This window comes from Emys orbicularis, chromosome 1 (genome assembly GCF_028017835.1).
Source record: "Emys orbicularis isolate rEmyOrb1 chromosome 1, rEmyOrb1.hap1, whole genome shotgun sequence".
Taxonomy (NCBI): Eukaryota; Metazoa; Chordata; order Testudines; family Emydidae; genus Emys; species Emys orbicularis.
Genome location: NC_088683.1, coordinates 367,322,209 through 367,345,335, shown reverse-complemented (window position 1 = coordinate 367,345,335; position 23,127 = coordinate 367,322,209). Strand labels below are relative to the sequence as shown.

The window sequence follows — 23,127 nt, the reverse complement described above, 5'->3', positions numbered from 1 at the left end:
AGCAATCTTTAAAGTACCACGTGGTTTGTATGGGAAGAACAAGAGACACCGCACAAGTGCCTACCTTGGCATTTGTCACTTGTGTGTGAGATTTCTCACTGGTGAGTCACAGTCATTGATTACCCCCAGCCAAGGGAGGAGGTGTGATGGGAGGCACTTCACCCCATGCAGAGGAAGAGTTGTCAGCTCGGAGGTTGTAGGAGTCAGGGATGCCCGGGAAGCATGGAGAAGACACTGGTGCCCAGCGTGCTGTTGGAATTGGGACAGCCTGGGATGGGGAAGGACAGTACGGACAGGGGGTCAGACTGTTTTGGTCAATTTAAGCAGCTGAAGAGCAAATTGTGATGGGTTCCCCCCTCAGTGATACCTGAAATTGCGGTTCCACTGAGTCCTATGACTCACTAGTCTGGGCTCCCTCTCTCAATGTGCTGCTGTGACATGCTGCAGACCAGCTCCGGGTCCTACACCTCCACCATCATTCACACAGGGACGGACACTCCCACCTGCAGTTACATGCAGGCTCTCTGACCAGCCACTGCATGATCCAACAATAGAGAGTCTAGAGCCAAAATAACCACCATCTCCCTAGTGCAAGACCCCAGGTCTGTACCGTTCTGCCCTGGTCCAAACTCCAACCAATATAAATTTGTTACCCGGTTCTCCCCTCCTTCAATGAGTGGAGCACAATTCACACTTGCGGTAGCCAACCTGAGATTTCCCCCCCAGACACTTCAGTTAAAGGCATACTGGATTTGGGTGAAAACATAAAACAAGTTTATTGACTAAAAAAGATGGATTTATCTAGGGCTGTCAATTAATCACAGTTAACTCATGCGATTAGCTCAAAAAAGTAATCATGATTAAAAAGATAATCGTGGTTAATCGCAGTTTTAAACACACTACTAAACAGTAGAATACCAATTGAAATGTATTAAATATTTTGGATGTTTTTCTACACGTTCATATATATTGTATTTGGTGTTGTAATTGAAATCAAAGTGTATATTTTTTATTACAAATATTTGCACTGTAAAAATGATAAACAAACGTAATAGTATAACTGCATTCAGAAACAAAACAATGTAAAATTTCAGAGCCTGCAAGTCCTACTTCTTGTTCGGCCAATTGCTAAGACAAACAGATTTGTTTACATTTACAGGAGAGAATGCTGCCATCTTCTTCTTTACAATATCACCTGAAAGTGAGAACAAGCATTTGCATGGCACTTTTGTAGCCAGCATCACAAGGTATTTACGTGCCAGATAGGCTAAATATTTGTATGTCCCATCATGCTTCAGCCACCATTTCAGAGGATATCTTCCATGCTGATGTCGCTCATTAGAAAAAATGTTGTCATAACTATAAAGGGAAGGGTAACAGCCCTCCTGTGTACAATACTATAAAATCCCTCCTGGCCAGAGACTCCAAAATCCTTTTACCTGTAAAGGGTTAAGAAGCTCAGGTAACCTGGCTGACACCTGACCCAAAGGACCAATAAAGGGACAAGATACTTTCAAATCTTGGTGGGGGGAAGGCTTTTGTTTGTGCTGTTTGTTTTGGGGGAGTTCGCTCTTGGGACTAAGAGGGACCAAACATCAATCCAGGCTCTCCAAATCTTTCTGAACAAGTCTCTCATATTTCAAACTTGTAAGTAAACAGCCAGGCAAGGCGTGTTAGTTTTATCTTTGTTTTCTCAACTTGTAAATGTACCTTTTACTAGGGTGTTTACCTCTGTTTGCTGTAACTTTGAACCTAAGGCTAGAGGGGGGTCCTCTGGGCTCTTTAAGTTTGATTACCCTGTAAAGTTATTTCTCATCCTGATTTTACAGAGATGATTTTTACCTTTTTCTTTAATTAAAAGCCTTCTTTTTAAGAACCTGATTGATTTTTCCTTGTTTTTAGATACAAGGGGGTTGGATCTTGATCCACCAGGAGTTGGTGGGAGAAAGGAGGGGGGACGGTTAATTTCTCCTTGTTTTAAGATCCAAGGGGTTTGGGTCTGTATTCACCAGGGAATTGGTGAAGAGTCTCTCAAGGCTACCCAAGGAAGGGCATTAGCACATTGGGAGTGGTGGCAGCGGACCAGATCTAAGCTGGTAGTTAAGCTTAGACGTTTTCATGCAGGCCCCCACATTTGTACCCTAAAGTTCAGAGTGGGGAAGCAGCCTTGACAAATGTGTTAATTAAATTTGTGACTGAACTCTTTGGGGGAGAATTGTATGTCCCCTTCTCTGTTTTACCAGCATTCTGGCACATATTACATGTTATAGCAGTCTCGGATGATGACCTAGCACATATTGTTCATTTTAAGAATGCTTTCACTGCAGATTTGAGAAAACGCAAAGAAGGCACCAATGTGAGATTTCTTAAGATAGCTACAGCACTCAACCCAAAGTTCAAGAATATGAAGTGCCTTCCAAAATCTGAGAGGGACGAGGTGTGGAGCATATTTTCAAAACTCTGAAAAGATCAACACTCTGATGCGGAAGCATGAAGGGACAAATGAATCTTTAGCGCATCTGGCACTTAAATATCTTGCGATGCCGGCTACAACAGTGCCATGAGAACACCTGTTCTCACTTTCAGGTAACATTGTAAACAAGAAGTGGGCAGCACTATGTCCTGCAAATATAAACAAACTTCTTTGTCTGAGCGATTGGCTGAACAAGAAATAGGACTGAATGGACTTGTAGGTGCTAAAGTTTTACATTGTTTTATTTTTTGAAGGCTGTTTTTTGTACATAATTCTACATTTGTAAATTCCAATTTCATGATAAAGAGATTGCAGTACAGTACCTCTACTAGGTGAATTGAAAAATACTATTTCTTTGGGTTTCTTTACAGTGCAAATAAGTGTAATCAAAAATAAATACAAAGTAAGCACTGTACACTTCATATTCTGTGTTATAATAGAAATCAATATATTTTAAAATCTAGAAAACATCCAAAATATTTAAATAAATGGCATTCTATTATTGTTTAACAGTGCAATTAATCTCAATAATTTTTTTAAATCGTGCGATTAATTACTATTTTTTTAATCACTTGACAGCCCTGTTTTTAAGTAATTATAAGAGATAGCAAACAGGTCAAAGTAGATTACCTAGCAAATAAAAAACAATGCAAACTAAGCTTAACACACTAGTTAGATTGACTATGAATTAGCAAAAGCAGCAAGGAGTCTAGTGGCACCTTAAAGACTTACAGATTTATTTGGGCATAAGCTTTCGTTAGTAAGGGTACGTCCAGACTACCTACCGTATTGGCGGGTAGCAATCGATTTATCGGGGATCGATATATCGCGTCTCGTTAAGACGCGATATATCAATCCCCGAATGCACTCCCCATCGACTCCGGAACTCCACCGGAGCGAGCGGCGGTAGCGGAGTCGACGGGGGAGCTGCGGCTGTCAATCCCGCACCGTGAGGACCCAAGGTAAATCGATCTAAGACACTTCGACTTCAGCTATGCTATTCACGTAGCTGAAGTTGCGTATCTTAGATCGATCCCCCCCCAGTGTAGACCAGCCCTAAAAAACCTACTTCCTCAGATGCCGCTGGACTCCTCGCTGTTTTTGTGGATACAGACTAACATGGCTACCCCTCTGATACTATGAATTAGCAGTTTCTCACCCTGATTGATGATATATGCAGTGTGGAAGAATCCCAAGGCACAAGCTCCATGTGCTTTGCAGCTTGGGTTTCTCAGGTTTCCATACACAGGCTAGCTTTAGCATATGGCGGGAACCCTTTGTTTCAAAACTTGGTTCCAAGACCAGTTTGTTAGAAAAGTACACACTCCCCAAGATGGAGTCCAGAGTTATGTGGCCTGGTCACTTGCCCTTGTAGAGTCACAACATCCATTACTTATAAGCAATGCTGCCAGTCTGTCACAGATTTCACAGAATTCGCAGATTCCGTGATTTTCCGGGATGTCCGTGAATTCTGATGCCAACAGGTGTGACTGACCCCAGGGCCACCCGAGCAGCTCAGGTGGCACCGGGGCCAACTGCATCGTCCTGTCCCCCTGGCAAGAGTGGCCATCCTGGGCCAGCACCCACCAGCAGCAGTGAGGAGGTCCCAGACTGCCCCCTGCCAGGAGTGGCTGCTGTGGTCCGGGCCACACCACCCTCCGAGCACCAGCGGGTGCCCCAGCGGGCCCCCCCCAGCACCGGCTTGTGCCTCGGAGGCCCCCCTCCAGAGCAGCAGCTATGCCCCTGGAGCCCCCCAGAATACCAAAGATTTAGTCAGGGATATCTAGTACAAGCCATGGACAGGTCACGGGGCTGTGGATTTTGGATTATTGCTCGTGACCTGTCCATGACTTTTACTAAAAAAGCCCATGACTATATCTTAGCCTTACGTATAGGCTGTCTGGAGCGTTCTCAGGAAGCCTCACCAGGTGGGAGATTAGTTTCTCCCACAGCCTTCTGTTATCCCTAATGGCTCATTGCCTTGAATAGGCCCTTCACAACCAGCTATCTGGACTGACAGCAACTTGCCTATTGGGTGTTACCCAGGTGTAACTACAGATACGTAGTTGTAGTGGTCCAGCGGTGGGGTTCCTCCCCCTCCGAGTCCATGGAAGGCCAAGCCGCCTCACTATGTCTCTGGGCATCACCCGTTGTGGGGAATTAGCAGCACAGCAAGAGTTTCTAGCTCAGGCCTGCAGTCAGGGGGCCATCAGCAAACACTGTTAAATAGCCCAGGCCCTCAGGCAGGGCGAGGCCACCGGAGTCAAGGGGTCGGGCCTGAGGTCAGGGCTGAGCTGCAAAGGCAGTTAGGTAACCCAGGCCCTCAGGCAGGATGGGGCAATGAGTCTACAGCTCGGGCCTGTGTGTCCAGGGCAGTGGGGATTTGCCACTGGGTCAGCGGGGATCCTGACTGCAACACACTGATGTAAAGTCACTAGGGTCAGCTGCCCCTGCACCACTTCATAACTCCCCCCCCCCCGGGGTGTGCCTGGTGCTGTAGGGGGTTGTCCAGCTCATCAGGGTACAAGGCCTGTGGTAGCCCTGGCAACTCCTCTGTGGTCGGGTCAGAGTACGGCTCCGGTGGCTCTGGCGAGTCCTCAGCTCCTCAGTGTCCCAGCTCGGGAGCTTCCAGCCCCGCCTTTTATACTTTCTGTTCCACCCTCTGACTTCCGGCAGGAGGGGTGAGCATGGCCTGTCTCTGCCCGCCTTGGCTCAGTGAGGGGCTGCTCCCCTCCGGGTCCATGGGAGGCCAGGTGTAGAAATGGGATAATCATGTTCAGAAAATCATAACTTTTCCAATGACGTCTTACATGATCCATCTTGCATAAAATGTATCATAATTATGCTATAATCATATCATAATAATATTATTGTGAAGAATACGGGTGCAGTGTCACACAAAGATCAATGGTTCTTTCCACTGGTGAAATGCCTGAAGTTACATGACAACAACAACAACAACAAAACAATTGGAAACTAAACTGAGTAAAGGTTGTGACACCCAGGCTGCAGCTCTGTGCCTTGCCAGGGCAAAGGGACCATGAGACCAGCCCAAACACACTTGGGGCCAGGAAAGATCCCAGCGCTGGCCTTGGACCAATAATCACAAAGAAAAATTTAATTTTAGCAGCACTGCCTGCCTGACCATGTCCATTCTGCTCCCTGCCCCACAGCCCCCAGTGCTGGCCACTTGTCCATGTAGGTCCCCCACCCCCAGAACTTCTAACCCTGCCACACAATTATACCCCTCACCCAGGAGCAAAACCATGCGCCAGACCCCACAGCGACAGCTCACAGAAATATTTCCTCAGACTAGGCTAAACTCAGTGTCTCCCTGCACTGGGGAAAAGGGGGAGATCAGACTGAACAGGCTTTCTGGGGAGGAAGGGAACTCCGGCAGCAACAGCTCAGCCTGTGCAGGGAAGGAGTAACTCTTCCTCAAAATGAGCACAAAATCATAACCCAGCATGATAATGTCTGTTTCCATGAGTAACTCTTCCTCAAAATGATACAAAGCTTTAACATATTGCAGCCCATTAGAAACCCAGACACCCCTTCCTGAGGCTGCTTTTCCGTGTTGGCGATTGCTGACATTGCCATGAGGTTGTGGTGGGGTTGCTCACCAGAGAAGGGATGGTCCGGGTGGGGGAAGGTGTCAGAGACAGTCTGCTACAGTATGATCCACCTCCCACCCCAGGAGGCCTTGTTACACCTCTTTGGTCTGTGCATTAGGCAGGATGTCCATTCCCCATTTTGCCCAGTTTCAGAACTCTATGCCACTGTGATCTGGATACTGCATGTCCCGTCCCCCCGCACACACACACACTGTGCATTCCTGGTTCTCCTTTTATTTTTTCTGCCTTTTGGTAGGTCTCGTCCTCTCCAGAATCAGAATCCAGAATCCCTCCCTGAAAAAAAATGTTATCCTAACTGTTTTAAAGCTATAAGCCTGTGAGTTTCAGATTTCAGCAACTCTACGGTGTGACGTTCCCCTCTGAACATGATGAACATGGGGGTGTAGGGTGTCCCCCCGAGGTACAGAGCGTCACATACGGTCAGTTCTTTTTGGTCCAAATTAGCTCACCTGTCCTCACTAGAGGCTCATGGCCAGTGTGAATCAAGCCATTTATTTAAGTCCCCACATGTGGATTTAAGGTGAACTCCTGGTCATGTTCAGAGTTTTGCCATTGATCTCAGTGGGACAAAGATTGAATTCACCTTTAGTGTTTAACTTTTGGCTCCGAGCTGTGAAAATCAGGGCTTCGGGTCCTGCTACAGAGAGCGCTATTCTGTTAGGGTGCTGAAAGAGTCTGAAGGAAACCCCCATTTGTGTGTTGTTCTGAGACTGGTCATGAAAGATGGGGATTTCAAAACACAGGGGCCCTGATTTTGCTCTCAGGGAGACCAGTGTCAATCTGGAGTGACCCACTGAAGCAGAATGTGAGAGGAAAATCTGGCCAATGTGTTTCCCATTCTTGTTGTGAACCCTCTGGTAACACAGACACCAGCAGCAGAGGCTTTGGCTGAACTTTGTAAAAGGGCAATGAAGTTGCTGAATTGGAAAAATTGAGTGAACCAGAGGAAAAATCACACAGCCCCCCCCAAAAGGAAGCTACTGAGACAGATAGAAGGACACAGTAAGAGACAAAGAACTGACCTTAAAAACATTTTTTTTGTCTAAATTATTTCCAATACATTTGTAGTTCCAATTTTATCAGGTAAATATCTTAGTGTTACTGACAACACTAAACAGTTCAAGTCTCTGTCCTGGTGAATTCCTGCCCAGATGGTTCTTGACTTGAATCCTGGAACCCTTTCTAAGCCCTTACCACTAACTTTAATGCAGAAAGAGGCAACTCACCGAAATCTCACTCAGCCCAGAGAAGAAATCTCCTTGCTGCGACAGGAAGGCAGAGCCCAGAGAATCAGCATATGAACCTCAGATGTCTGACACTCAGCATGCCGGACAGCAACGTTTATGATTCCCCTGAACAGTCCCTGTGGACTCTCAGGTTGGTCAGGACTCCCGGACAATTCCCTTGGCTTTGTGAGCAGCAGGAAGAGCAGAAAATAGATCCTGCAGAACTACAGCTTGAGAGCCTCCCATGGGAATCAAATGATTTGCCAAATTATTTGCTCAAATTCTCAGGGGAAACTTAGTCTTGCAGACTGTTCAGCCTAACACCAGGGGATCAGATTGTCAGGGCAAACTGAGTCTTACAATCTGTTCAGACTAGCAATTCATGATGACTTTTTTTTTCTGTGCGTAATGTACTGCCATCTGCTCTATGTTTGGGAATGCTGCCACAAGATACGGGGCCAAAAACTATTTTCAATTGATCATAGCAGCGTATCACTGCATACCCAGTAAAGTGCTCTTCAATTGTCACTTTGCCCTCCAAAGTGTCAAGGAAACTAACAGTGAAAGACATCTTTTCAGAAAGGCTCACATCTGAAGTGCAGTCCAATATCACAGAGTAGTACTTTGCACTCCTTAAGCTTTTAATAATATCTTGCAGGACTTTCTTCACCAATAATTCAATTATCTCATTCTTGATTCTTTTTTCACAGTACTGATCCGAGAACTCCCCGGAGGAAAGTATGCATTGCAAATGTCCCTTCGTTACTCCGTTGTACTTTCCTAGAAACTCCACCAAACCCAAGAAGTTCCCGTTGTTCACCGAGAAGAGCCTGTCAGAAGAGCCTCGGAAAGCCATGTTACTTTTAGAAAGATCAAGTGTTATTGTACTGAGCCTCTTTATAACGTTCTCCCACTGTTTTGTCTCTTGTTTCATCACACGTTGAAGCTCCACATCGATGGAATTATCCTGTTTTATCCTTTGCTCTGCTTCAACCCATGTTTGGAAGGATTTGAAATGACTATGCGACTTTTCATGACACACGAGAATCTGAGACATGTGCTCCCAATCATTTGACCATTCAAATGCTAGTGATGACTTTGGATTGAAGCAGAAGAGCTTGCAGCAGAAACAGAAAACCTTGTCAGTGGAATCTGAGTAAAGCAGCCAGCGCCACGTAAGAACTTCATCATTTTCAAGCTTTCTGTATAAAAACATCATAGACAAATGGTGATTCTGCTTATCCAGAGGAAAACCCATGTCCTTTACTTTTGGTGGCCTGTCACTAGCAGATCTTGAATTTTGGGCATTAGATTAGGCCATAATGCAGGATCAGAAATAGCATCACCAAGGCCTATAATGCGAATAATTTCATCTCTATCACTACTGGAATCTGAATTATTCTGGTCTAAATAAAGAATTTCTGTTTTGTTTGGATCTCTCTGATTCACTTGCAATGATTTTTGAATTTTCAGTTGAGGATCACCTATGCATTTCTCCTCTGATGTATCCATTGTGACTACTGCATAGGTGGCCATTGACAGATTTCAAGAATTTTTTCATTGCGTCTGCACCTTTCTTCACTGCACTCATTACCTCAGCTTTTTGTTTCCTGCTCTGCACACTAGGCATCTTCTGGCGACATTTTGTTTCCTTCCAAGTTTCCTGAAATACCAAAAAAACCCAAAGAACCACTAAGTTGCAAGATATTTGTCACACTATGCCACATATTTGTGTTTTAACAGCATTAAAGCCTGAACTCCTTGAATCTCAACTTCTACTGTAATTAAAAAATTATCTTATCTCCCTTGATAATTTCCTACAACTGTGAAAATTAAAAATTATAAAGATACAAAAAAGGCTTAAAAATAAATTGTTGATATTACCCATCAGTTGAAAGTCAGTGGCCTCTGGCGATCACCTTCTGCAGGTGTATTTGCCCACTTTATCACGCAGCTCTTGGGTTTTGACCACATAAATGATGGGGTTGAGCATAGGAGGAATGAGGAGATAGAGGTCGGCCAAGATGATGTGAACATGGGGACCAATGCCCTCACTGAACCGGCGTGTCAGGCTAATGAAGAAGATGGGAGTATAAGAAATCAGCATCACACAGATGTGGGCTGTGCAGGTGTTGAGGGCTTTCTGGTGGGCTCCCTTCGAGGAGATTCTGAGGACGGCCCTAATGATGAGACCATAGGACAGGGCAATGAGCATCACATCTGACCCCATGAGTACAAATGGTATCACCAAGCTATATGTCCTGTTGAATGTGATATCCCCACACGATATCATTGCCACAAGCAAGTGCTCGCAGTGCATGTAGGGGATAATGTGGTTGTCACAGAATGGCAACCTGCTCAGCGTCAGGGGAAAGGGCAGCATGAAGAGAACAGCTCTTACCAAACCCGCAAGCTCTAACTTAGCTCTTCGTGCATTGCTGAGGATAGTGGCATATCTCAGAGGATTACATATGAAAACGTAGCGATCAAAGGCCATTGTCACAAAGACGGTTGAGTGCATAACAGCAACTGTGAAGGAAGAAAATCTGGGTGAGGCAGCCACGCACAGTAATGCCTTTCACATTGAACCAAAATACCTTTGGCATGACTGTGCTAGACTTGGTGATGTCTGTGAGTGCCAGCATGCAGAGCAGCAGGTACATCGGCTTGTGCAGGGTCTCCTCTTTGCTTACAACAAACAGAACCATGAAATTTCCCAACAGGCTGATAATGTAGGAGGTAGAGAAAGGGATGGAAATCCAGACGTGGGCATCTTCCATGCCAGAGATGCCCAGTAGGATGAAGGTTGACGTGTCAGAGTGGGTAAGGTTCAAAGCTGCTATGAAGTCATCAATGCGTCGATCGGGCTTAGAAATTATCAACGCACCTGTGAAGGGAGAGGAGCACAGTGAGTAGGGTAAATATTTTATAGTTATTACCAATCTCGAAAGGGGGGTTGAGCAGTGAGGTGACAACATTTGCAAATGGCATCAGATTATTTAGGTCATAGTCAAGTACAGAGAAATTCACAGAGGGAGCTAACCAAGTCATGTGAATGTGCAGCATGTTGGCAGATGAACTTTGATGGCAATAATTGCCTCGTGTATGCTCATTGAGATCCAGGAGGAGTGTTATGGGGAATCATACAGAAAATGCAGTGTCATGAGATCAGTCAGCCAATGTTTCACTCTCCTCTGGACTCCTCTGTGTAGTACTGGGCACCCTTCTCACATAGAATATTGCAGAAATAGAGGGTTTCAGGCAAGGGGAACAAGAATGATCAAGGGCCCGAGGAAACACTCATATGGAGAGAGGTTGAAAAGACTGGGATTATTACCTTACAAAGGAGATGAAGAAGAGGGGACATGAGAAAAGTCTATAAAATGCTAATTGATAGAGAGTAGATCGAGAATGTGATCTCCCATGTCATTACATAAGATTAAGAGGACATTGGATTAAACTGAAACGTGGCAAATTCAAAACAGATAAAAATGAATGCTTTCTTCACTCAATGCCTAATTAGGCTGAGGAACTCGTTGCCACAAGAGGTAGTTGAGGCCATCAACTAAGCAAGAGTCAGGAAGGGTTTGGACATTCACATAGACAGAGAGCTATCCAGTTACAATAGTTACAGCTAAATAAATATTTTGGAGAGCTTATATGCCAATGTGATTAAGGGCACAAGTCAGTCTCTAGCTTTTAGACATTTGGGTGACACCCTCCTGATGGTCAAGTCACCTCCCCCATCCATCTACTGATGTGTTTTTTACAGATTCTTCTGCAACACCTGTGGCTGTCACTGTCACAGATAGGACACCGGACTAGATAGACCATAAGTCTGTTCAACGATGCAGTTCCTATATTGAATAGGAGACAAGTTTTCCCCATGGAAACAGACATTATCATAGAATCATAGACTATTAGGGTTGGAAGAGACCTCAGGAGTTCATCTAGTCCAATCCCCTGCTCAAAGCTCGACCCACACCAACTAAATCATCCCAGGCAAAGCTTTGTCAAGCTGGGCCTTAAAAATCTCTAAGGATGGAGATTCCACCACCTCCCTAGGTCACCCATCCCAGTGCTTCACCACCTTCCTAGGGAAATAGCATTTCCTAATATCCAATCTAGATCATCCAATCCATACTGTTTTAACTTGCTGGCAAGTATACTGTGGGAGACCGTATCAAAAGCTTTGCTAAAGTCAAGATATATCACATCCACCGCTTTCCCTATATCCACAGAACCAGCTATCTCATCATAGAAGGCAATCAGGTTGGTCAGGCATGACTTGCCCTTGGTGAATCCATGTTGACTGTTCCCAATCACCTTCCGCTCCTTCAAGTGCTTCAAAATGGATTCCTTGAGTACCTGCTCTATTATTTTGCCAGGGACTGAAGTGAAGCTGACCGGTCTGTAGTTCCCCGGGTTCTGGGCTATGACTTTGTGCTGGGCATGACTTAGTGCCTAACAGAATGGGAACCAAATGCACAAGGGTAAATAATAATAATAATAATAAAAAATAATTAATGGAGATATCCTATCTCCTAGAACTGGAAGGGACCTTGAAAGGTCATCGAGTCCAGCCCCCTGCCTTCACTAACAGGACCCAGGTCTTGGTATTTAGGGCTACAGGCCTGCACCTCTGTTACTTCCCTTGTTTCTTTTAGTGAGACAATTTCTTGCAGGCACCCAGCTTTGTCTGAAACATAAGTTAGTGGAGGTAACTGACAAGTGTAACAAAGACTTGTGTCAGCAACTCAGCCACTTATCCTCCTCACGCCTGAAAATCAATGAAGTTTGCAGATGACACAAAAATTCAGGAATTTTAAATAATGAAGAGGACGGGTCACTGATTCAGAGCAATCTGTATTGATTGGTAAACTGGTTTGAAGCAAACAATATGTGTTCCAATATAGCTATGTAGATCCAATATAGCTCTGAGGTTCAACAAGGACAAGTGCAGAGTCCTGCACTTAGGATGGAAGAATCCCATTCACTTTTACAGACTAGGGATGGAATGGCTAGGAAGCAGTTCTGCAGAAAAGGACCTAGGGGTTACAGTGGACGAGAAGCTGGATATGAGTCAACAGTGTGCCCTTGTTGCCAAGAAGGCTAACGGCATTTTGGGCTGTATAAGTAGGGGCATTGCCAGCAGATCGAGGGACGTGATCATTCCCCTCTATTTGACATTGGTGAGGCCTCATCTGGAGTACTGTGTCCAGTGTTGGGCCCCACACTACAAGAAGGATGTGGAAATTTGGAAAGAGTCCAGCGGAGGGCAAAAAAATGATTAGGGGGCTGGAGGACATGACTTATGAGGAGATGCTGAGGGAACTGGGATTGTTTAGTCTGCAGAAGGGAAGAATGAGGGGAGATTTGATAGCTGCTTTCAACTACCTGAAAGGGGCTTCCAGAGAGGCTGGATCTAGACTGTTCTCAGTGGTACCAGATGAGAGAAGAAGGAGTAATGGTCTCAAGTTGCAGTGGGGGAGGTTTAGGTTGGATATTAGGAAAAGCTTTTTCACTAGGAGGGTGGTGAAGCACTGGAATGGGTTACATAGGGAGGTTGTGGAATCTCCTTCCTTCGAGGTTTTTAAGGTCAGGCTTGACAAAGCCCTGGCTAGGATGATTTAGTTGCGGATTGGTCCTGCTTTGAGCAGGGGGTTGGACTAGATGACCTCCTGAGGTCCCTTCCAACCCTGATATTCTATGATTCATAAACTTCAACCGCAATTTTGCTCAGGACAATTATTTCTGTGGGTGCCTTCCTTGTGTCTAAATACTGAATCTGAGATGAAGGAGTGATTTATACTGATTGATGATCAGTTGTGTAGTCAATTCTTTGACCAAGCTTTCATTTGTTATGAAATATGTTCAAGAGGCCAAATGATCAATGTCAGGTTTACTGCTCTAACCCCATAATAAAATAGCACAGGGAAAAGATTTTATGCGATACTAGTCTGTGAGAAGCCAACTCGTCCAGTGATCTTACGCTCCTCTTACACAGAGAGCGTTCTCTCAAAAGTTACACATTTCAGCTTTCATCACTTATATGATGACTTCATAAGTTACACGTCTCTTTACGTGTCACTGAAATCCAACCCAATTAATTTGTCCAATTTCCATAATGTAAGTGGGGGAATCGTCCCTCTATTGTGGGGAATTTTCCTGGCTGCATCATTACCCCAGGAGAATTTGCTAGCGAAAGGATCTGAGTCCTCACTTCAACTCCAGCTCTCTTTACATGGAGGCCTGCCTGACCTCGAGGACGCCCCTTCCATTCTCCTGTCCCGATAACCCTGGCAAGGCGGAGCCCAGGATTCCTGGTGGGTTGACTAGGGCCAGTCTTAGGGAAAATGGTGTTTTGAGCAAACTTGTATTTTGGTGCCCTTTGAGTTACATATGTAATAGTAGTACCAAAACATTTCTGAGATAAAGCTTCAATCTCAAATGTTTTTTTTTATTTACTAAAAAGAACATAAAAAAGGAGAAATGACACAAAATTCAATTCAATGAAATTCAATTGTATTCAAATAATAAACTATGTCATAAATATAACATTATAGCTTAGTGACAAATGAACTACACATTAAATTACACACTAAATTAATAAATAACAACAAAAAATAAAAAACATTGTTCTGCAAGAATCTAAGACTCAGAAGGCAACTCTGTGTAATGTTGCTGCCACCAATTCTGATATCGCTTGTGACAGTTTTATACTTTGAGACACACAATGAAAGTCTTTACCGTGCTTCAGTAAAGTTTCTATGCAGTGCTTTGCCCAACAGCATAGCCAAGGCCTTGCCCCAGGAGTTTCAGTGTTCTGTGAAATACAACTGGTGGAAACAGCAACAGTTACAATCAGAAAGCCTGAGGGTGGGGATAGGCGATCAGGGATTGAAAGAAAGGGAGACGGGTTTCTGGGAGGTCACAGCAGGCAGGCAGCACCTACTTAATGGTTAATCTGCCATTGTTGGGAACATCCCTAGGACAGAGCACTGCACAGGGGCAGGGAGTCAGCTTTCTACTTCCCTACCCACTGTGACCCCCATTCCCACTCCTGTTCAGATTGGGGAGGGAGGCCAATGCGGGAGCTGACCCCACATCCATTGATCTCCTGTGCACCTGCCTGCCTGACTTTGGGTACGTCTACACTTACCTCCGGGTCCGACGGCAGGCAATCGATGTTCTGGGATCGATTTATTGCGTCTTGTCTAGACGCGATAAATCGATCCCGGATCGATCCCGGAAGTGCTCGCCGTCGACGCCGATACTCCTGCTCCGCGAGAGGAGTACGCGGCATCGACGGGGGAGCCTGCCTGCCGCGTCTGGACCCGCGGTAAGTTCGGACTAAGGTACTTCGAATTCAGCTACGTTATTAACGTAGCTGAATTTGCGTACCTTAGTCCGAAGTGGGGGGGATAGTGTGGACCAGGCCTTTGGGGAGGCAGCCCTTGGGCCCAAGCGAGTGAAGCTTCTGAGCCAGGGGAGCAGAGAGGACCCTTATCTGCTGACAGTGGGAGGGCACAATTTGAAGGTCCCCCAACAGCTCAAATCATTCCCCCACTCGCCAGACAGCCTCCTCCTTATCCTCAGTTCCCCTATGGGAAAGCAGCTGTTCCTCCCCTACCTCTCCCTGCGGAGCTAAAGCAGCAGCCCCTCCCTGCGGCTCCCAGCTATTTGGTGCCTGTGCTGTTTGTTTACCTCTAGGTCCCTGGCTCCAGCAAGTGCTGAGCCGGGGTGGGTAGGACTCAACAGGCAAAGCCTGGTAGAAAACTGGGGGGTGGGTTATATGACCCCGCGTGCCCCCCCCCATGGGTCACCTCTCTGCAGGGGAGGGATGGGAACATGCTGCAGCATCTGTGGTTAGCGTGGTGCTCAACTGTGCAGAACAAAGTGTGTGCTCCCCTACCTGCCGGGAGTGCGGGGAAAGAGCAAGCCCTTCCCTGGGCAAGTGGGGCTCTTAGGGGACGATAGTGCAGGCCCACCCCACCCCTCACCAGCTAGAGAGAAGGGAGGCACCAAGCCCCCAGCCAGGACACAGAGCTGCTTGCACACTCACCCCTCCTCCTCTTCCCCCCCCCCCACCCCACCTCAGCCACCCATCACAGAGATCAGATTGGGAGCCACTTCCAGCCCAACCCCACTCCAGGCACGGCTTCTAACACCGGGGGCCCTCTGTCCTGGGAGAGTGGGGAGCCCTGAGCACCCCGGCTCCCACTAGAGGATTTAGCTGGCTGAGTGCCTGCCTGGTCAAGCTGAAGGCTGGGTCCACTGTTTCCAGCACTGCAAGTCTCTTGCCTGCCTGGCTGGTTGCCGGCCTCCACAAGCCGAACTGCCTCTTGGTCGGCAGTTCAGGTCACGTGGGAGATACCAAACCATGCCCCCTACAGGACCTCGCACTGGGACATCACCTGGACCGCCCACGTCAAAGGCCGGTGCTTGGTTTGACCCCCAGTCTCATTGTGATCACTTAAGACAGGTGCCAGCGTGGCCTCAGTCTGGGTGCTGTCTTCGCACCAGCCACTTCCCTAACCCACTGATCACTGCATGACGTTCAAACCACATACAATTTATTAAACAGCAAGGGTAAGAAAAGTAAAGAAAAAATGGAAAAGATTAAGGGAAAGAAGGAGCCCCACTCTGTGGCATGGGGACACCACAAACGTCTGCCTCTGGGATGTAAGAAAAGTTCACAGTCTGCTCCTCACACATCCCAGGCCTCCCTCCTAGGCCCTGGCTGCACTGCGCTGATACATGGGATGAGAAACCTGGTCTGGTGGTGGCCACACACCATCAGGCTCTTGGTGGAAAGACACGTCTCCCCAGCATCTGTTCTCCCATTGTTTTCACGTCCTGCCCTCTGAGTCCAGCCTTCAAGGGCCTCCCGTATGGTAATGTCTCCCTGCTCTGGGAACTCTGCCCATGGCCCCACCTTGCTCTCCCCAGCTGCTCATCACGTTCCCCTGCCATATAACTTGTGGCACAGCCGGAGTCCACTATCCTAGCTCTGGCCCCGCAGCGCCTCACTGTAGCTCAGCTCTGGCTTCCCATTGGGGCAGATGGTTTGTGCTGCCCCATCTCCCGACTGATCCACTCCAGCTGCAACTCCCCAGCTCTGCCTCGTCACTGCTGCTCTGCCTTCAGCCCAGCTCTGCATTCTGGGCTTCTTCTCTGGCCCCTCTGGTTCTGTCTGGGGTTGCCAGATTTCCACTGCATTATAGCCCAGAGTCACTGAAAAACTAACCTAAAAGTAGCCCAATCAATTTGTTGAAACAATATTTTTTTATTCACAGTTTGGTCTATACATCAAATAACAAAAGGAAGGTTTTGTTAGATATGTAGTACATATTTGATTTAAAAAAAAAACCACTACAAGCCCCAGCAGAAATTTGTCCACATTAGCAACAAAACAATCAAAGGATAACAAAATTCAAATTCAAAACCCCAGTACTGGTACTTGTTTCCTGACTGAGGGTTGGCAGGCGTTTCAAACAACCTATGGCAACTGACTGTGTTAAAATAGACCCAAAATAGCCCAAAACATATGTAGCACAAAAACAACAAAAACATTATTATAGTATTTATTTTTAATTGTGTTCAATGATGGTAGTCAATGTCCACATTGTTGAATTAGTTTGTTACTGTCAGTCTTTACATGGTTTATCCGACGGTTTCCTGAAGGATTGGACGTGAAAAAAAATTGCTCACTGGATCACTGTACATATGATAAAGAAATTCAGCATTGTAGTTTCTTTCTTTTCTGTTTGGCTGTCTGAAAGTATAGCTTCTGGTTATCAAACTGATCAGGAATCCTGTTCACACAGGGACTAAGGGAAAGCCATCTTGCATCAGAAATCTGCAGTATCTTCTGGTAGTCTAGGAGTTACAGAAAGGCCGAGTGACCTGGTGTGTGTGGTTGAGGGCTGATGGGTGACAATGAAAGAGGACGGATGATGGTCAAAGAGAGGGAACATAGCAACAGAGAGTTCAGTGCTTGGTGATGGAGTGCTAAGACATTAGATGAGAGGAATTTCTGAGACTGTGAACTTCCAAAGTGCTGAGCTCAGCCAAACTGTGACAGCACCCTTGATTAGTGAGGAGGCATCCTTTCACCCTCTTGTCACACAGTTTGAAAGTCAGTGGCCTCCGGCCTTCACCTTCTGCAAGTGTATTTGCCCAATTTCTCACGAAGCTCTTGAGTTTTGACCCCATAAATGATAGGGTTGAGCATAGGAGGAATGAGGAAATAGAGGTCGGACAAGATCATGTGAACATGGGGACCAATGCCCTCACTGAACCGGCGTGTCAGGCTAATGAAGAAGACAGGAGTATAAAACATCAGCATCACACAGATATGGGCTGTGCAGGTGTTGAGGGCTTTCTGGTGGACTCTCTTGGAGGAGATTCTGAGGACGGCCCTAATGATGAGACCATAGGACGGAGCAATGAGCATCACATCTGACCCCATGAGTACAAATGGTATCACCAAGCTGTACAGCTTGTTGAATGTGATATCCCCACACGATATCATTGCCACAAGCATGTGCTCGCAGTGCATGTAGGGGATAATGTGGTTGTCACAGAATGGCAGCCTGCTCAGCGTCAGGGGCAGGGGCAGCATGAAGAGAACAGCTCTTACCAAACCCGCAAGCCCTAGCTTAGCCATTCGTGCATTGCTGAGGATGGTGGCATATCTCAGAGGATTGCATATGGCAACGTAGCGATCAAAGGCCATTATCATGAGAACAGCAGACTGCACAAAAGAAACTGTGTGAAGGAAGAAAATCTGGGTGAGGCAGCCACCCATAGTAATGCCTTTCAAATTGAACCAAAATATACACAGTGCCTTTGGCAAGACTGTGCTAGACTTGGTGATGTCTGTGAGCGCCAGCATGCAGATCAGCAGGTACATTGGCTTGTGCAGGGTCTCCTCTTTCCATACAACAAACAGAACCATGAAATTTCCCAACAGGCTGATAATGTAGGAGGTAGAGAAAGGGATGGAAATCCAGACGTGGACATCTTCCATGCCAGGGATGCCCATTAGGATGAAGGTTGACAGGTCAGAATGGGTGAGGTTCAAAGCTGCCATGAAGTCATCAATGCGTTGATTAGGCTTAGAAATGCTCAATGTACCTGTGAAGGGAGAGGAGCACAGTGAGAGGGGTTCCACGATTTATACAGCAATTAGTAGGGTAAATATTTTATAGTTATTACCAATCTCAAAAGGGGGTTTGAGCAGTGAGGTGACAACATTTGCAGATGGCATCAGATTATTTAGGTCATAGTCAAATACAGAGAATTTCCCAGAGGGAGCTAATCAAGCCACGTGAATGTGCAGCATGTTGGCAGATGAACTTTGATGGCAATAATTGCCTCGTGTATGCCCATGGAGATCCAGGAGGAGTGGAATGGGGAATCATACAGAAAATACAGTGTCATGAGATCAGTGAGTCATAGAATCATAGAATCATAGAATATCAGGGTTGGAAGGGACCTCAGGAGGTCATCTAGTCCAACCCCCTGCTCAAAGCAGGACCAATTCCCAAATAAATCATCCCAGCCAGGGCTTTGTCAAGCCGGGCCTTAAAAACCTCCAAGGAAGGAGACTCAACCACCTCCCTAGGTAACGCATTCCAGTGCTTCACCACCCTCCTAGTGAAATAGTGTTTCCTAATATCCAACCTAGACCTCCCCCACAGCAACTTGAGACCATTGAGACCTAATTAATCCTCATTAATCCTCGATCTGCTGGCAATGCCCCTACTTATACAGCCCAAAATGCCGTTAGCCTTCTTGGCAACAAGAGCACACTGTTGACTCATATCCAGCTTCTCGTCCACTGTGACCCCTAGGTCCTTTTCTGCAGAACTGCTACCTAGCCATTCGGTCCCTAGTCTGTAGCAGTGCATGGGATTCTTCCGTCCTAAGTGCAGGACTCTGCACTTGTCCTTGTTGAACCTCATCAGGTTTTTTTTGGCCCAATCCTCTAATTTGTCTAGGTCCCTCTGTATCCGATCCCTACCCTCTAGTGTATCTACCATGCCTCCCAGTTTAGTGTCATCTGCAAACTTGCTGAGAGTGCAGTCCACACCATCCTCCAGATCATTAATAAAGATATTAAACAAAACCGGCCCCAGGACCGACCCTTGGGGCACTCCGCTTGAAACCGGCTGCCAACTAGACATGGAGCCATTGATCACTACCCGTTGAGCCCGACGATCTAGCCAGCTTCCTATCCACCTTACAGTCCATTCATCCAGCCCATACTTCTTTAACTTGGCGGCAAGAATTCTGTGGGAGACCGTATCAAAAGCTTTGCTAAAGTCAAGGAATAACACATCCACTGCTTTCCCCTCATCCACAGAGCCAGTTATCTCATCATAGAAGGCAATTAGGTTAGTCAGGCACGACTTCCCCTTGGTGAATCCATGCTGATTGTTCCTGATCACTTTCCTCTCCTCTAAGTGTTTCATAATTGATTCCTTGAGGACCTGCTCCATGATTTTTCCAGGGACTGAGGTGAGGCTGACTGGCCTGTAGTTCCCCGGATCCTCCTTCTTCCCTTTTTTAAAGATGGGCACTACATTAGCCTTTTTCTAGTCATCCGGGGCCTCCCCTGATCGCCATGAGTTTTCAAAAATAATGGCTAATGGCTCTGCAATCTCATCCGCCAACTCCTTTAGCACGCGCGGATGCATTGCATCCGGCCCCATGGAGTTGTGCACGTCCAGTTTTTCTAAATAGTCAACATTTCACCCTCCTCTGGACTCCTCCGTGTAGTACTGGGCACCCTTCTCACATAGAATATTGCAGAAATAGAGGGTTTCAGGCAAGGCGAACAAGAATGATCAAGGGGCCCGAGGAAACACTCATATGGAGAGAGGTTGAAAAGACTGCGATTATTACCTTACAATGGAGATAAAGAAGAGGGGACATGAGAAAAGTCTACAAAATACTGATTGGTAGAGAGTAGATCGAGAATGTGATCTCCCGTCTCATTACACAAGATTAAGAGGACATTAGATTAAACTGAAACGTGGCAAATTCAAAACAGATAAAAATGAATGCTTTCCTCATTCAATGCCTAATTAGGCTGAGGAACTCGTTGCCACAAGAGGTAGTTGAGGCCATCAGCTAAGCGAGAATCAGGAAGGGTTTGGAATTTCAGATGGACAGAGAGATATCCAGTTACAATAGTTACAGCTAAATAAATATTTTTGAAAGCCTATATGCCAATGTAATTCAGGGCACAAGCCAGTTACTAGCTTTTAGACATTTGGGTGACACCCTCCTGATGGTCAAGTCACCTCCCCCATCCATCTACTGATGTGTTTTTTACACATTCATCTGCAACACCTGTGGCTGTCACTGTCACAGAGAGGACACTGGACAAGATAGACTATAGGTCTGATCCACGATGCAGTTCCTATATTGGAAAGGAGCCAAGTTTTCCCCATGGAAACAGACATTATCATAGAATCATAGATTATTAGGGTTGGAAGAGACCTCAGAAGTTCATCTAGTCCAATCCCCTGCTCAAAGCTGGACCCACACCAACTAAATCATCCCAGGCAAAGCTTTGTCAAGCTGGGCCTTAAAAATCTCTAAGGATGGAGATTCTACCACCTCCCTAGGTCACCCATTCCAGTGCTTCACCACCTTCCTAGGGAAATAGCATTTCCTAATATCCAATCTAGATCATCCAATCCATACTGTTTTAACTTGCTGGCAAGTATACTGTGGGAGACCGTATCAAAAGCTTTGCTAAAGTCAAGATATATCACATCCACCGCTTTCCCTATATCCACAGAACCAGCTATCTCATCATAGAAGGCAATCAGGTTGGTCAGGCATGACTTGCCCTTGGTGAATCCATGTTGACTGTTCCCAATTACCTTCCGCTCCTTCAAGTGCTTCAAAATAGATTCCTTGAGTACCTGCTCCATTATTTTGCTAGGGACTGAAATGAAGCTGACCCGGTCTGTAGTTCCCCGGGTTCTGGGCTATGACTTTGTGCTGGGCTATGGCTTTAGGCTCAACAGAATGGGCACGAAATGCACAAGGCTCTTGGTATTTAGGGCTACAGCCCTGCACCTCTGTAACTTCCCTTGTTTCTTTTAGTGAGACAATTTCTTGCAGGCACCCAGTTTTTTCTGAGACATAAGTTAGTGGAGGTAACTGGCAAGTGTAAGACTTGTGTCAGCAACTCAGCCACTTATCCTCCTCATGCCTGAAAATCGATGAAGTTTGAAGTTTGCAGATGACACAAAAATTCAGGGATTTTAAATAATGAAGAGGACGGGTCACTGATTCAGAGCAATCTGTATTGGTTGGTAAACTGGTCTGAAGCAAACAATATGTGTTCCAATATAGCTATGTAGATATCTACATCTAGGAACAAAGAATGTAGGTGATACTAACAAGATGGGGGACTCTTGTGGGAAGCACAATGACTCTGAACGAGATTAGGGGGCATGAAGGGGTAATTAGTTAACATGAGCTCCCAGTGTGACCCTGCAGCCAAAAGAACCAATGTTATCCTTGGATGATAACCAGGGAAATCTTAAGGAGAAGTAGGGAAGTTATTTTAATTCTGTATTTCACATCGGTGTGATGCTGCTGGAATCCTGTGTCCAGTTCTGATGTCCACCATCAAAGACGGATGTAGATTCACTGAAGAGTGTTAAGAGAAGAGTCACAAGTATTATTAAATGATTATAATTCCCACCTTATGATAGACTCAAAGATTTCAATCTATTTATTTTATCAACGATGTCTAGGCGTTAACTTCTTAACAGTGTGTAAGTACCTACACAGGGAACCAATATGTAATATTAGGCTTTTCAGCATAACATGATCCACTGGCTGGAAGTTGAACTTAAAGAAATTCTGACTGGAGATAAGGGATTCATTTTTTAAATGGTGAAAGTAATTAACCATTTGAACAATTTACAAAGGGTCTTCACGCATTCTTCATCACTGAGAATGTTTAAATAAAGGTTTCTTTAAAAGATCTGCTCTAGGAATAATTTTGGGGAAATTCTCAGCCCTGTGTTATAAAGACTAGATGATCACAATGGTTCCTTCCGGCCTTTGAATCTATGAGCATGTCCCCAGGAGTCAGCTAGAGGCATTTTGGTTCCAAGATCGTACCTGAAATTACTGAAGGCATTTTTTCTATTCATGACCCTGCTGAATGTAGCCCGGTGGGGCGAAATTCTCATGTGATTGTGGTGCCTTGGAAATGCTACACGAGGTGTCTAATTCACGAGGCTGAGAGATCCCATGACACACTGCATAGATGAATGTTTAAGGCGAGAAAAATAATGACTTGAGCCCATATAGTCTTCGCACTGAGGGATGAATGTATAATAACACTTGCCATGAATGACTAAGAGCTGGCTAGCAAATGGTCCCAGAGCACCCTGAGTTTAATGTCTGTGTGGCGGTGGCTCACTGTTACAGTCAGCAGCCAGTGGCTCCTGCACGTGGTGTCTGTATTTATTGAGGCCCTAACCTGTCCCAGGGTTGCCCCCTCTCATTATATAATGTGCAAACTTCTCAGCTTGCGAGTTGTTACTGTGTAGCAATCTTTGAAGCACCATGGTGTGTATGGGTGTAACAGGAGAAGCCACACTGGTGCCTGCCTTGGCATTTGACACTAGTGAGATTTCTCACTGGTGAGACACAGTCAATGATTACCCCCTAGCCAAGGGAGCAGGTATGATGGGAGGCACCTCACCCCCACAGAGCTCTGGGTAGCGTGGGGCAGCTTGGGGGTTGT

General features: G+C 45.9%; 1 protein-coding gene and 1 pseudogene across 1 annotated transcript; both read right to left on the bottom strand.

Annotated features, from left to right (window-relative positions):
- Nucleotides 1–9,249: 9,249 nt before the first annotated feature.
- On the bottom strand, nucleotides 9,250–10,400 carry LOC135873574 (olfactory receptor 52P1-like; annotated as a pseudogene).
- A 7,093-nt stretch (nucleotides 10,401–17,493) lies between these two features.
- Nucleotides 17,494–18,432, bottom strand: LOC135881129 (olfactory receptor 52N4-like). The gene has a single exon (XM_065407650.1). It carries the CDS (start codon nucleotides 18,430–18,432, stop codon nucleotides 17,494–17,496), a length of 939 nt encoding a protein of 312 aa, XP_065263722.1.
- Nucleotides 18,433–23,127: the final 4,695 nt, after the last annotated feature.